Consider the following 16,058-nt stretch of genomic DNA (forward strand, 5'->3'; position numbering starts at 1 on the left):
TTGTACTGTAGGACAATGGGTGGTGGAAGGTACTCCATACATGCTCATATGCCGATGGTGTCAGAGAATGGCCACCATGTGAATGCAGCCACGCATAAGAATGTAATAATTGTATTTTCCTCCAGCGGGGTATCTGATGTATTTTGTATTACATGGTCTGATACAAACCTAGAAATAACCTCAGTGTCTACATTTTCTTTTTCTGCAATGGTGGAGCAGCGTGTTCGTATTGGCTATGAGCCCGTTACCGACCAACGTCCTCCTTTAAACTCCATTTGAACCTGGACTGCAGTGTCTCTCTGTGTGTTTGTGTTGCAGGGCCGAGGTGGGAAAGAGAGGGAGATGACGTGATCTAATGTATTAGGAATTTGAGACTGTGGTGTACTTTGGGGACCAGCTGAGCAACATCTATGACTTTAAAGGCCAGATAAGTAGATTTAGGAGCTTCTTAAGACCATATTGATGAGGCTGGAGAGGATATCTGAGAGCAAAAGCCAGTAGCTGACCCACCCACAAGGCTGTCCAATTTCCTCACTGCTGCTCTCCCATCTACTGCCATGGCTTCTGTTTCAAACACAATTAGTAATGATGCTGATACTGCTTCTGTATGGAACATGGGCATTGGACACCACAGATGTGGCACCACTGAAATGGAGCTTACATGGCAAAGCAAGTGATTTTTATTTTAACTTTGGAACCGGACCCATTGGCCACCACATAGATTCCCGATTAATAAAACATAGCAGGCAGCCTTACATTTTTCACTTCACCTACCAAAGCTTTTATAGTCAGCAATGCAAGTCATGTAGTGGAAAGAGGGGGGGGGGGGGGGGTCCAAGAGGTATTCACGCTAAAAACAGCTCCAGTATCTGAAAATTAGTGTGATTTGTACACCCCCTAACAGTCTCTGGTTGATTGAGTGTTCAATTGTCATTTCACTATACTGATTATAAACAGAATTGATCCTGCATAATAGGCACACTTCATGTCTGTAAGTGTAGCACAGGGAAACCATTGTTCTCTGCTGCTGATATTTACGGTGCAGTCCTCTGCTTTCCGTAGCACTTCCCTCCCTCCTGTATTTTGGAAAATCACAGGTTTCTGCAGGATTCAACGGCAACTGCGTGCGTGGGTGGAAATATGAAAGGCAGAAATCTAAATGTGTCTGACACACCGTCCACTGAGCCGCGTTTGGTGGTTCCCCCAGAGCGCTCTGGTTACAGACAGCAGGCACCACAAGAGAGATTAGGGGCACTAAAAGTATCAACAAATACAAAATGGGAGGTGAGCAGATTTATCGTTTCCAATATGCTAAAATGATGCAACCATCTGAGCAACATTCCATTTCTATGGTAACATTTGTCCTTTGTCATAAAATTGATATGAACGTTCCATTTAAACCATATGAGAATGGTGTTCAGCCAATGTTCGCTGCCTAAATGTAAATCATAAACATTTCCTCTACATGGCATCTAATTTGTTTCACCTCAGTGCCCCAGTCAATAACTGCTGCTACTTCTAGCGGTTGTGACCAGGAGACAGTAACGGCCAGCCAAAGTCACCTTGTAGCCTGATTACAGGATAGAGGACCTCTTCAGTCGCCCTTGTTTCTTACAGTAGAGGAGCTGAGGGGGTGAAGGGCACCATCAGTAAAACGTTAGGCCATGGTGTGCCCTAACCAACAGTTTTCACAAGTATCAAAGTGCTGATGGCCTTAACCTCATCAGCTCTTTTTCTGCTGTAAGATAAGGAAACAGTAAAAACATTTTATTGGACAAGCTCAGTTAGTAGTACTTCCATTTCAAAACATTTTCCCCCTACTGTACAACCATGATGTCCACAATATAATGTGCCCTAAACACCAGTCATAACTCCCCCTCCTATTACCCACTGACTAGTCAGAGGGAGAACTGGACAAAACTAAGAGTTAACATTTCCCATACTCATGCCAGTCTCTCCATTTCGTATTGACATTTATCCTCCTCGCCACAATACGCACCGGTTTTGTGTTTATTGATACGAGTAGTATTTAAATCTTAACCTTGAGTTGACAAACACAGCCATGACTCTGGGAAGCAGGCTGCGTCAGCCAGTATATGAATTGCCAGAGCCACATTCACCAAGTCTAAAGTAGACTAACATCCTTCTCCAGGACTGTATTGTGCATGTGGGAGAGACGCTTTGTGGCCCAAGGCACAGACCCAGAAACAAGAAAAACAGAACTATCCTCACCCTCTAACAGCCACCATGACAGAAGCCATACTTAGTCAGTTTGTATCTGTATTCTGAAGCCATCTATTGTATCATTGATTTACCTTGACTGTGGTTTCAAGGCAGCCAATGAAAATGTCAGTTGATGAATAGCAGAATTGGTTTAGGAAAGACTATTGAAACAGTCCTTGTGCATAGGGTAGACCTACAACCAAAAATGAGTGCTGGTATGCATGCCAACCATCTGGTATTTGGAATTATGGGGTTTCTTTAAGCCAGTTGCATGAGTACAGGACTCTAAATGTATTCATTTGACAGTTAAGGATTATGGAGGTAGTGTTATAAATAACATGAACAACCCAAAGGGGTACTAGAGAGCCACAGGAGCAACAATAATTTATTTACATGTTTGATCTGTGTTCCTCACTTATGAGAGAAGGCGGGAGGGGGGGGGGGTGTATCCATGGCAACGCTGTCAACCAAACTTTGCAAGTCAGTGTTTTCCTGAGTTAACTGAACATCAAAACGTAACACAAGCGAGGTCAAACACAGCCAGCATATTGACCATGTAAATGAACTAAACACAAAAAGATTAATTAAATAACATTTACTTGCTCCAAAACAGACACATATCGCAGTACAGATGACAGACAGCATGTATGAGGAAAAACAAAAGCAATCTTAATTCATATAGAGCAGCACCTATTGGTCAATACAGAACATGGGGAAAGCTACCATTAGACAGGTGGCTGCACTTGGTAATGGTCACTAAAACACACAAAATATTGAGCAGCAGATTCAATCTTAAAACAGACCAGAGGCCAAAGATATGATTGAGAAAACAAGAGTTTAGGTCTGAGGAAATGATCAAGCTTTAAAGTATGTACTCGGCAAAAAACAAATGGGATGTAGTCAAAAAGCTGAGATGACAGAAAAAAAAAGGAAAAATAACTTAAGGCTCAAGTGTAATTGCAGTTCCCATCAGAAGTCAAGAGGTAATGGTGATCACTATCAAAATGTCAACCAGATTATTCTTCACAGACTAAGAACTCAATCACTGACCAATCATAAGCTTAATTTCCATGCAAACCTTCGAGGCAGGCCGAGTAAACACCTGTTAAGAGTCGCTGGACACTCCCATCACAGTAACACTTCAGATAGAAAGTCAACTTCTCCTGGACTGGAAAACTGGATATAAATTCTACAACCTGTTTCAGTTTGTCAACCATCAGTGTGAAACTGTCAAGCTTGATTTAATTTCAGTTTTGCCTGAGGATAAACAGCCCCCCCTGCTGGTCTTACAGGGGAGGGACAGCCAGCCACAGGAGAGCCAACCTAGCCATGGCTCATTAATAAATGAAAGTACAGTTAATTAATGCTTAGGCATGGGTGAACAGAGGCCACAGGTGTCCCTGCTTACTGTTATAATCTGTAGATATTAAAGTCTGGATAAGGCACAGCTACCATTCCCTCCAAACGAACGAGAGCAAATCAGGTGCCATGGTGGTTGAGATACTCAGCCGACAAAGAGCTCACGTCAAAACAGAACATATAAGATTCTGCAGAGAACAGAATGGGGGGGTAAAAATAAAAGTAGTGAGAACAGTAGAAATGCAACAAACCTGGAGAATTGTGACCCACCCGTGTCCTCCAAGTGCAACACCAAACATTCAGTGCAGAGAACGGGCTCCCAAATGAGATGGAGGGGTGGAAGAGTAAAGGGTTGAAAACAGCATATTCCAGACTAGTTTTTCGGTAAGGGGACAGTTTTTCCAAAGGACAAAAGACAAAGGCAGTACTGCTACACAGATCTACATGAATCGAAGGCCTGAATCCTGTCCAGACAGTCAGTACATAATCCCTGTAGGAGGAAGGAGCGGGAAGAAAAAAAACATCCCATCAAACTAATGAACTATATACAAAAATATTGGGAGGGAAAACTTTTAAAAATAAAAACCCGTTGACACCATCACAACAGGAAGAAAAAACTAATACAAAATATAAAAATTAAAATTAAAAGTGCTCAGCCAACCAATGAAGGGAATACGCAGAGGAAAAAAAGACCTGAAATCAGATTTTACAATTATTTTCTTATAGTACAAGGTAACTCCCCATTTTTAAACAAAGGGATTTCCTGATAGAAAAAAATACATTAAAAATCAAAGGATAAAACTTCATTTACAAGCACACGGAAATCATATATTTACACAAAAAAAAAAACATCAAAACTCCCATACACTGGCACGCATTGCTATGTCCTGATTAGCGACAGGCTGCAACCCTAGCGCCTTCCAGGGGGGGATCGCTGGCAGGAACACAAGTGAGAGACCACTGGACCGCCAAGCCCAGACCTAAAAGCTGATTGGAGGAGCTCCTGGGGGAAATAGAGCCATATCCTGGCTGTTAATTGGCAAATCGTACAAGAAGCTTTGATTGGTTTACATTAGAAGACACGCTTGCGTTTCAGGTAGGAGTCAGCATAGTGGCCCCCCAGGCCCTGAGAGTGTTGTCCCACGTAGCCCCCTTCTGGGCTGGGCTCTGGAGACGGGATCAGACGCTTGTGACCACCAATGGGAGTCTAGAGGGGGCAGAGACATAACTACTGTAAATGCCATGGTGAAAAACGGGGACAGAACAGGAAAATGGCAGACCAACCGACAATGACAAAGAGGCACACTGACCTTCATCCCCAGACCAGATGGGTACAGGTTAGAGTGGCTAACAGGAGGCATGCCCACAGCCTGAACAGACAAACAGTGTTCAGTGATCAAAACAGAACCACAATGCATTGGTCTCATCTAAAAAAGGCACAATATGTACGTTTTGATTTCCAGTAAAGACGGGCGGCTTGGGTCTTTGTGAGCACAAAACTAAGAGGAACAAACAGGCACAGTAAAGCCCGATCTATCCCTTCAACTTTGACACAGGCCACTCAAACAGAAAGATGCAATATCGAACATCCACATGTGACTTCACAGGATTCTGCTACAAAATCTCTGCAGGACACTCCTTCGCCATTTTGTTTGTCATCGTTCTGCCAGCATGGCTACTGTGGTTATGCAACAATGTACGGCTTCAAGCATATCGGATCATGTGTTGTCAGCATTCATCTGAGTGGACCAAGGACACCCAGATTTAGCCAATAATTTGACTTAACATTTTCAGCCCAACTGTTTCATAACGTTTTAGAACTTAGATTGTCCCCAACATGGGTGCTAGGCTAGCCAACAGATGTCAAGACATCTCCGCTAAGTCTAAATAACAGAGGTCATCCTTTATATTTTGATCAGACACCTAATCCTCATTAGATCTGTTGATTACATTGGGAAGAGGCAGAGGAAAAGTCTAAGCAGCAGTGAGGGTGGGTGTCAGTGTGGGCCTACCTTGTTGAGATGGCTGGAGGGGAGGCTGCCGGGGCCGGGTGCCACCGAGCTGTAGTAGGAAGACGAGGGCGGGCTGGGGGGGTAACTATAGTGGGAGGAGGCCTGCTCACTGTAGCCAGGGTGACCAAACCGCTACGGAGACATTCATCAAGTTATTCTATGCTGCATGTAGTTACACATGTATATATAAAAATTCAAGATAACAAAGGAGAGTGGAAATTAAAAAGGCAAGAGATGCCACAGTTTGAAGGCTGGATGTGAAAAGTGGAGATGGTAGTGTCTCTTACCTGCTGTCCGAACCCTGCCAGAGCTCCAGTGTCCAGAGCCTCCTGCTGTTCATACAAATGGGCCAGAGGGTCCTGGGGAGAGAGGAGCCAGACGCCATTAAACCTGCTGCTCATGTAACCAAGTTAACACCTGTTAGTGATCACTTCCCGCGCCAATCCCGTTAGCGGGATCGATTTGACAACATCCGGTGAAATTGCAGAGCGCCAAATTCAAACCACAGAAAAATCAATATTCACAAAAACATAAGTAATACATAAAAATAAAGCTCAACTTCTAGTTAATCCAGCAGCATTGTCAGATTTCAAAAAGGCTTTACGGCGAAAGCAAACCGTGCGATTATCTGAGGACAGCGCCCCGCTGGCAGGTGGCGACACAAGTCAGAAATAACGATATAATAAATGCCTTACCTTTGAAGATCTTCTGTTGGCACTCAAATGGTCCTTCTGTTCGATAATGTCCTTTATATCTCCAAAATGTCCATTTGGCGCATTTGGTCAGAAATACACCGGTACCAACTCGCCCAACATGACTACAAAGTATCTAATAAGTTAACTGTAAACTTGGTCCAAACAACGTTCCTAATCCAACCTCAGGTATCCTAAAACGTAAATAATCGATAAAATTTAAGACGGGATAAACTGTTTTCAATACCGGCTAAAAACGTGAAGCGCGTTCCAGTTCACGCGCACCAAACAGTAGAATCCATCTGGAATGACAATTACAAAGAACAGCCGTACTTCATTTCTCAAAATAAAAACATCAAGCAATTTCTAAAGACTTGACATCTGGTGAAAGCTATAGGAACTGCAACCAGGTTCCTATTAAATAGGGCTTTCAATAGAAAACCAATGGGAAATACTATGACCTCAATTTTTCCCCCCCTGGATGGTTTGTCCTCAGGGTTTCGCCTGCCAAATCAGTTCTGTTATACTCAGACATAATTTTAACAGTTTTAGAAACTTTAGTGTTTTCTATCCAAATCTACCAATTATATGCATATCCTAGCTTCTGGGCGTGAGTAACAGGCAGGTTACTTTGGGCACGCTTTTCATCCGGATGTGAAAATACTGCTCCCAATCACTAAGAAGTCATTAAGATTGTATCGTACTCTTACTCTTACTCCACAGCTGCAAGCTTTTTGGTGGCGCATCTGGCTAGTACGTTGTCAAGCGGGCAGTCCCATGTTTGAGAGGCAGAGGACCCTAGGTTCAAACCATTGTGAGGACAGGGTAGCCAGACAGGAAGTGGTGCTGATAAGCAGGCCCACTGTTCTATCACACTAGAAAAAAGTCTATGCACTGACCACTGGGCAGCCAGGGAGGTAAAAAACCCACCTGCGGACACAATGACCTTAACCAAGACAGCAGTGTCCTCAGATATCAAATAAACATCAATGACCAGGCATTCTATCACAACACATTAGCCATGCCAGGCACTAGGGCTGGACAGTAAAGGTTAGAGGATAAGGGGAACCTACCTGGTGTATTGGGGGGTAGTCTGGGGTGTAGGACTCCTGGTAGCGCAGCCTGTAGTTACAGTGGATGTTCTGTGTGCGCTGGTTGCCTAGCGCTGGTCTCTTCCTGTAAGGGTGGGGCCTGCAGTTGGCGCCTGTGTGAAGGATGGCAGGAATGGAAAAGGTGAAAAACCCTATGGGTCAGTATTGGGAAGAAATCAGAGCCAAACTTCACAGGCTGCAGACAGTAGGAAGGGCAGCTCACCTGAGGATGGGAACAGGCTGTGGACATTGAAGGAGTTCTGGGTAAGATTTACATCGTTGGGAGGGTGTCCTAGTATGGACATCTATTGGAGAAAACATTGTAAAAATAATAAATGAGGGGACTTGATGTTATGTAATGAGGCACAATAACTTGAGCATCCCTGCTAGTAGGGACAATATTAAAAGTATACAGAGCATTTGAATCATCATACCCCAGGTGCTGTAAGCCCCTCTGTCCCCATCACTCCACCCAGGTGGGAGATTGACATGCCCTGGAGAGTGGGGGAGGGGTTCTGGGAGAAGCTGGTGGGAGACTCTCTGCCCAGGGGGTGACCCATAGAGTGGAGGTTTATGGGGCCCAAAGGGTCTGACTGGAGGCCCAGGGATGGAACCACACCGCCTGGGGACACGAGAAAAACACCTTATTAATATAACACCCCATCACTACAGAGAGCCCTGAGATTACACTGAAAATCAATACAACACTAACAGTAAATAACCTAGATGTAATAAGCACAAGAGGTCGACCGATTATGATATTTCAACGCCGATACCGATTATTGGAGGACCAAAAAAAGCCGATACTGATCGGCCAATTTGTAATAATGACAATAACAACAATACTGAATGAACACGTATTTTAACACATCAATGAAATCTATTTATCCTCAAATAAAATGAAACTTGTTCAATTTGGTTTAAATATTGCAAAAACAAAGTATTGGAGAATAAGTAAGTGCAATATGTGCCATGTAAGAAAGCTAACATTTAAGTTCCTTGCTCAGAACATGAGAACATATGAAAGCTGGTGGTTCCTTTTAACATGAGTCTTCAATATTCCCTGGTAAGAAGTTTTTGGTTGTAGCTATTTCATATACCTTTGATTATTGGATGTTCTTATAGGCACTTTAGTATTGCCAGTGTAACAGTATAAATTCCATCCCTCTCCTCGCTCCTACCTGGGCTCGAACCAGGAACACAACGACAACAGCCACCCTCGAAGCAGCGTTACCCATGCAGAGCAATGGGAACAACTACTCCAAGTCTCAGAGCGAGTGATGTTTGAAACGCTATTTGCGCGCACAATGCTAACTAGCTAGCCATTTCACATCGGTTACACCAGCCTAATCTCGGGAGTTGATAAGCTTGAAGTCAAAAACAGCGCAATGCTTGAAGCATTGGGAAGAGCTGCTGGCAAAACGCACGAAAATGCTATTTGAATGAATGCTTACGAGCCTGCTGGTGCCTACCATGGCTCAGTCAGACTGCTCTATCAAATCATAGACTTAATTATAACATAATAACACACAGAAATACAAGCCGTAGGTCATTAATATGGTCGAATCCGGAAACTATAATCTCGAAAACAAAACGTTTATTCTTTCAGTGAAATACGGAACCGTTCAGTATTTTACCTAACGGGTGGCATCCATAAGTCTAAATATTCCTGTTACATTGCACAACCTTCAATGTTAAGTCATCATTACGTAAAATTCTGGCAAATTAGTTCGCAATGAGCCAGGCGGCCCAAACTGTTGCATATACCTTGACTCTGCGTGCAATGAACGCAAGAGAAGTGACAATCTCACCTGGTTAATATTGCCTGCTAACCTGGATTTATATTTGCTAAATATGCAGGTTTAAAAATATATACTTCTGTGTATTGATTTTAAGAAAGACATTGATGTTTATGGTTAGTTACATGTTGGAGCAACGACAGTCATTTTTCGCAAATGCGCACTGCATCGATTATATGCAACGCAGGACACGCTAGATACACTAGTAATATCATCAACCATGTGTAGTTAACTAGTGATTATGATTGATTGATTGTTTTTTATAAGATATGTTTAATGCTAGCTAGCAACCTACCATGGGTTCTTACTGCATTCGCGTAACAGGTGGGCTCCTCGTGAGGCAGGCGGTTAGAGCGTTGGACTAGTTAACCGTAAGGTTGCAAGATTGAATCCCTGAGCTGACAAGGTAAAAATCTGTCGTTCTGCCCCTGAACCAGGCAGTTAACCCACCGTTCCTAGGCCGTCATTGAAAATAAGAATGTGTTCTTAACTGACTTGCCTAGTTAAATAAAGGTGTACATTAAAAAATATAAATAAAAGGCTAAATCGGCATTCCAAAATCACCGATTTCCAGTTATGAAAACTTGAAATCGGCCCTAATTAAATCGGCCATTCCAATTAGTCGGTCGACCTCTAATAAGTACTGCCCAAATCCACTACATGTGTAAAGAACCTGCAATGGAATCACTAACAGAGCAGCAGGGCTAGCATAGCATGCATATGCTCAGCATCAATGTAGAACATTGCTGTATGTGATAAATTAGCCAAACTAGAGAAACAGCTACTAGTGAGTTGTAATGGCAATACAAATAGACTTTAGTCTTGCCAATAAAGAATTTTAAAATGAGATGAATGGAAGGCCAAACCTTGAGGCAGGTCTCCCAGCAGATGGACTCCCTGCTGGAGAGGCATAGCAGCCAGAAGGTTGTCCCCCATCAGTCCTGCCTGTAGGAGACATGAGTTAGACACACGCCTCAGTGACCCACAAGATGCTAAAATGGTCTACATATCCGATATTTACTGAACCAAAAATGGCACATTTCAGAATTATGTCAGTCAACAAAATTCACAGTAAAACACTTCAAAGCCAAACCAGTTGCACATTAATATTACTAGAAAAGCACCGCAAAAAGGTTGTGCATTTACCAGCTTCGCATTTACCAGCTTTGGTTTAGGGAGCAGTCCCTTCACGACAAACCTATATCTACCACGCACATCTACACACGCGCTCAGTGATCACTCACACAGGGAAGTAGTCGATTCTCTTTATTGTGCAGCACCTGAGCCCAGAGAAGATGATTCCCAAAAAAGGCTTGCTGATAGTAGAGGAGAGAATAAAGTAGGAGAAGTGTGGATGAGAGAGAATAATGAACCAACAAAAGAGGGGAGAGGAGCTGGAAGAGAGGGAGGTGGTGAGTATGCAGGGCATGGTATGCAGGGTACCTGTTGAACTTGGGCCTGGTTCTGGAGGAGGAGCTGGAGCAGAGCAGCAGAGAGGGCGGGGTTAGCCAGCAGGGGCATGGTGGGAGCAGCACCAAGGAGACCTGCAGCGAAACCATGTGACCTTAAGACATGACAACCTATTCATTCACCATGCATTAAAAGGTGCAATATGCATCCTTGTTGTTAAAATTTTAATAGTTTGCCCAATTTCAGTTCGTGACAAAAGAAGCAAGTGGAGAGAATCATTGTGTGATCTAACCCGATGTGAAATATATTTTCAGCTGGTGTACAAAACCAAAAGAGACTCAAAAACAAAAACCTTAATGAGAAGCATAGAAATTGCGCGCATAGAAAATATTTACCACTTCTTAGACTTGCTTACAATGAGAATGACAGACCTATAACTCACATTTCTATGCGAATTTGGTCATTTCGGCAAAAAAGTTACTATTGTAGCTTTAAAAGCATGTGTCAAACTCATTCCACGGGTTTTGGCTCCTTTGTACTTGATTGATGAATTAAGGTCACTCATTAGTATAGAACTCCCCTCACCTGGTTGTCTAGGTCTTAATTGAAAGGAAAAAACAGCAGACACTAGGCCCACCATGGAATGAGTTTGACACCCCTGCTTTAAAGCGTACCCCAACACCAGGGTAAGAGACTCAAACCATACATTGTCTTCCTTTAGAAAATGGCATGTTCTTACTCACCTTGTTTCCTGCCCTGGGTGAGGGGGTTGAGCAGCATCTTGAGGGTGGCAGGGTTACTGAGGCCTGTGAGGATCTGCATGGCTGTGGGCTCAGGGAGGAGACCTTTACCTCGGTTCAGGGCCTGTGGAGGAGGAAGGGGAGGACAGCCATTCAGAACAGTTGTTTTACCCCAGTAACATAAGGGAGTAATGGTTCAAACATATGGTCTGGTGTGGCAACCAAGAAGTCTTTACCATGGTCTGGGCAGCGATGAGGGCAGCCAGCATGCTCCTTCCCGGGGGTCCAGGGGCACAGAAGGAGACGCGGATGTGGGTCCCACCTAGCGCCCTGCCGTCAGCCTCTCGCTGCACCTGCTCAGCCATCTCTGCCGAGGAGAACTCCAACATAGCAAACCGCCGGAAACTGTCATCCTGGCTCTGAGCCAACTGAATAAAGGAAAATTAAGTTCAATATGCATTCAGTCCAAAACTAATGCCTACGTTTGCCATTTAAATAGGTCTACACAGAATTCAGTAATATTAAACATCTTGACATTGTTATAAACACCATCCACACTATGATTTCCTTACAGCAATTAGTAGAAAGGCGTATTTGATATGATGGTAAACAGTAGGTGGGATTAAACTGAATCATGCCCAGTGGCATCTGTAATATTAAGTAGAGCAAATACTTGGGACTTCATGTTCCCAAATCTTCTCTCCAGTTTGCCACAGCTACTAGTGGAGTCTCAATGTTTAAAAGCAATTACCAATCAATTCTCTCCCATTTGTCGATCTACAAAGGCAATAAACAATGTAACAAGACCAAGTGAGCTATGAAAAAAATTAAGAGCTTCACATTCCTGAGTCTTAACCTGTCCAATAGTTAAATTGCCTCACTCACACTATTACGCAACAGTGTTCTGCCAGACCTCAAACTACTGTGCCCTATAGGTATATGAATGACTATGTGTGCTTGTGGTGCCAAAAGGACATTGCTGTCTCATTCCAGAAAGGCCTGTAGGTTCAGAGCCCTGTGACACCACCTGGGAGTCAGGTGGTCATCACCATAGAAACCAGCAATGCTCATTGCTATAGAAACAGAGTGGCCACAGGAAAAGCAGGTCAAAGTTGAGGGCTCGAAAGCCAGATTCATACAAAAATACTCCATCTATAGCCACCTTGAACTATAGCCACATGAACTGCCCACGATCCTGTCATCACTACGGATGCCCCATGTTACACGATAACGCAACGATCTGAACCTACCTCAAACAGATGTGTCAAACACACTTGCTCAGTGTAAACAAAAGCAGTTGCAGTGTTTCCCCTACATGCACATAGCAGCAGTCCACTGCATACATAATAATAAAAATATTTAAGGATGGTAAAACATTCAGTGTAAACCAGATATAAAGTATGTAGACAAGACAATGGAGATCTATATCTTTAAGAACTAACAATCAAAGTAAAAACAGTCCGGAACAATCTAAAATTCTGAAAATGGCATGGCATTGGCACTTGATTTTGTTATACATTTGAGTCACCCAGATAGCATAAGAAAAAAGGTATAAGCAATGGCAATGTGCAGAATTGCAGGAAATTAGCTCTAAAACTAAATGGTTGAGGCCAAGAGGGCCTCTAATACCATGCCCACGCCAACTTTGCCACCGCTGCTTAAAAAAACAAAAACAAAAAACATTGGGGGAAACTTTCATGACTAACTAAGTAAAAAGAAGTGCCAAAAGTACAAGCAGGTATGTTCTGCTTGCTACTAGAGTATCCTGGAGCCACTCAGATACAAATTCAACTGAGAAAAGCTACTAGATATATATACTATTCATGAGTCAGATACACATGTTAAATCCTCTGAAAATATCAGTGCAAGTTTGCGTGCGAGGGCGTTGGAGTTCCTGTGCGCGCGTTCGCATGTGACTGACCTGGCAGAAGATGGGTGCGTGCGTGTCGGCCAGGGCATTGCTGAGGTCCTGGGCGGTCAGCAGGCTGGGGGGCAGACGGTCCACACAGAGACACCTGGAGTGCAGCAGGGGGTAGGTGAGGGAGCCCACCTCAGTCCAGTGGACGTACAGCATCCTGGAGCCCAGCTGCTTCCCCAGCAGCTCAGACTTAGCCCTAGCCGCAGAGTCCTTCTTCATGTACTCCACGAAGCCGTAGCCCTTGGAGTGGCCAGTGGAGGCGCTGTGGACCAGGAAGCAGCGCTCTAGGTTGCCGAAGGGTCTCACCAGCTCCTCAAACTGCTGCTGGGAGAAAGCGTGGGGCAGGTTGGCGATGCACAACAGCGCGTCGGTGGGCTGCAGCTGCACAGAGATCTCCCGCTCCCGCATCATGTGTTGGTGGAACTCTTTGATGGCACATTGTGCCTGCTCCCCATGGAGCAGCGTGACGAAGGCTGAGGGGGGAAGAGGAGAGAATATGAGCTAAGACTGTGAAAAACTATGTGGAAGGTTACATTGCTCAAAATAGGAAGAGAGTTGAGGAATGTTTGTCTAGCTCTGTCAGAGCCTGCTGCATCGAATTAGTATTTTTTTTTACCTACCTGTTCCCTTGTATTTGTCCACAAAACAGTACTTCAAGTCATAGTTGCGCAACAGCTCATGTACCTCCTGAAAGGGAGAAAGTGTGGTTAGCTACAATCAGTGTTCCCACTATAATTTTTTCCACAGAACTCTCCTGCTAATATTTTTAAAAGTCTTTCTTGGCCTGAGAATTTGTATGTTTTGAAGCTAATTTCCTGCAATTCTACACATCTTGCCTGGGCTTATGCAGTGTTCTTATGCCATCTGAGTGACACAAAAATGGGGGCCTTATGCCATTATAGATTCTCCCCATCTAGTTTTTATTTTTGTGATTGTTGGTTCTATCATATTTTTGGGCATGGAAGCAACGATTTAGCTGTGGCAGCCCACCGCTGCTAAATTATTAACTTGACTTAAATGAATACCATTACCGTTATAATACATTAATGGGTTATTCTCCAACTACCACAGAACACTTAAAAACATAAATGTGATATTCCCAGATTAGTACAGGTCTACGTTTAACCATACAATGGTGTAGTATTGTAGGCATAAATTATGCTTAAAAATAAGTGTTAGACACTACAATCCCTTGAAAACATGACAAACTAATGTGATGTGAACATCACTAATCTAGAGCCATCTGTTGTGTAGCTCCATCTACATGTCTACTTTTATTCACTGACCTGCTGTTCCATTCATGGGGGGGGGGGTCGAAGTATGCTGCTATCCGTTTTTTAAATGTCCAATTAGGGATAGTGTGACATTGGCAAGTGCTTTCCACAACAATATTTGAGTATACACCATCTGTAGTACCTAAATGCTCATCAGTATTAATCAAAACAATTTAGGATGATTGCTTGCTTACAACAGGTGTCTTTGCCAATATGAAACAAAAGCAAAGTCATCACCAGCTATTGGGCAATGGTGGAAAAAAAGTTGTCCATTCACTGTGCTAGGAGAAATGTTCTTCCACAATGCTGCCTGTTCCACAAACGAATCGCAATGCTGTCTAGCATTTTCTGAAAGCGGCTACGTTGCCTCTACACCTTCAACCCTTTGTCACTGTTACTCGCGTTCCCATATCGAACTCCCAATATGTACCCACGCAAACAATGAAACGCGCACAGGCCACAGTTCCCCACGAGTCAAGCATGTTCCAACTTTTTTTTAAACAAAATGTTCCAGGGCCATGAAGCTGGTTTCAATGAGGGACATTAACTGAAAATAATTTAACGACAGACTTCCGAACCAGTCACATAAAATGCATGTCAATCCATAGCCTGACAATTACTGGTCAAAACAAAACAAACAGTTTTGCTAACGTTAGCAACTAGCATTGCCTTTCCGCACGAGCATTGGAGTGGGCTATACCAGTCAGGCGGTGAATAACCACCAAACATCACCTACCACGTACCAGATACGTTGAGATCTCAAAGTTTATTCGCGACATACGACAATTAGTTCGCAAATCGTTGTTACTAGGAAACTATGCTAGCTAACGTTAACGTTAAGATAAGCTAGCTAACTAGAATACATACATCACCAAGTCAGCGAACTCCGTTAAACTACTGGTAATATAGCTGGATGTCAATTTCATGGCAAGGGTATAGTTATTTATCTTTTACATAACGTTACTAGATTAACGAGCTGCATCCTGGGCTTGATCTGATGAAATTACTGACCCGCGTTAGATTTCTACGTTAACGCTTGTGAAAACTAAAAAAAGTTTAGGAAACTTACCTGATTGCTAACATCGGATGGCAGGTTTTTAATTATGATTTTCCGGCGATTGTAAAACTCTCGACGAGTTCTGTCCAAGCGACTCTCAATCTCTTCAGGGCTAAGCGTCGTCAACTCTTCATCGACCCTTCGCTGACACTCGTTGTCAGATGATGCATCCCCATCACTGGGATCGAGTTCGGGATCCTTGGATACCCAATTCTCGTGTTCGACAGCGGGGTCATAGTTTTCGTGAAGTGGACGGCTAGCGAAATTGGGCCCTGCATTTGGATTTTCTTCTCTGGGAGCTGCGCTAACGGACACCGCGGCCGCCATGACCTTTGCTTGAAAGTTTTCTGAAACTGACAACACCTTCAGATTTGAGCAGTTTAAACAATACACACATGGGCGCAACTCGGTTTGTAATTGGACGAGAGGATGCATTTTTTTTTATACCACGTCACGTCATGAGCGGGGCGGGTAGTTGTAGCT

General features: G+C 43.6%; 1 protein-coding gene across 2 annotated transcripts; it reads right to left on the reverse strand.

Moving 5' to 3' along the window:
* Positions 1-2,803: 2,803 nt before the first annotated feature.
* Positions 2,804-15,938, reverse strand: LOC129833134 (ribonucleoprotein PTB-binding 1-like). 2 transcript variants are annotated; one of them, XM_055897459.1, is made up of 15 exons: positions 15,588-15,938; positions 13,865-13,931; positions 13,248-13,717; positions 11,563-11,754; positions 11,330-11,450; positions 10,620-10,720; positions 10,421-10,492; positions 10,043-10,121; positions 7,812-7,999; positions 7,601-7,682; positions 7,360-7,490; positions 5,882-5,953; positions 5,595-5,726; positions 4,893-4,952; positions 2,804-4,789 (listed from the first exon to the last, which is right to left on the reverse strand). In XM_055897459.1, exons 1-15 carry the CDS (start codon positions 15,900-15,902, stop codon positions 4,655-4,657), a joined length of 2,217 nt encoding a protein of 738 aa, XP_055753434.1. In that variant the 5' UTR covers positions 15,903-15,938; the 3' UTR covers positions 2,804-4,654. The 2 variants fall into 2 exon arrangements, with proteins under 2 accessions (XP_055753434.1, XP_055753435.1); XM_055897460.1 differs by lacking the exon at positions 10,421-10,492.
* Positions 15,939-16,058: the final 120 nt, after the last annotated feature.

Source organism: Salvelinus fontinalis, chromosome 34, assembly GCF_029448725.1.
Source record: "Salvelinus fontinalis isolate EN_2023a chromosome 34, ASM2944872v1, whole genome shotgun sequence".
Taxonomy (NCBI): domain Eukaryota; kingdom Metazoa; phylum Chordata; class Actinopteri; order Salmoniformes; family Salmonidae; genus Salvelinus; species Salvelinus fontinalis.

What these genes read in the sequence shown, in the direction of transcription:
- LOC129833134 (XM_055897459.1), bottom strand. Translation starts at nt 15,902, where the DNA reads ATGGCGGCCGCGGTGTCCGTTAGCGCAGCTCCCAGAGAAGAAAATCCA. An exon ending in ACTACCCCCCAATACACCAG is followed by an intron (nt 5,954 to 7,359) that starts GTAGGTTCCCCT and finishes CTCTCTCCCCAG; the next exon opens with GACCCTCTGGCCCATTTGTA. An exon ending in CATCTGGTCTGGGGATGAAG is followed by an intron (nt 4,790 to 4,892) that starts GTCAGTGTGCCT and finishes TGCCCCCTCTAG; the next exon opens with ACTCCCATTGGTGGTCACAA.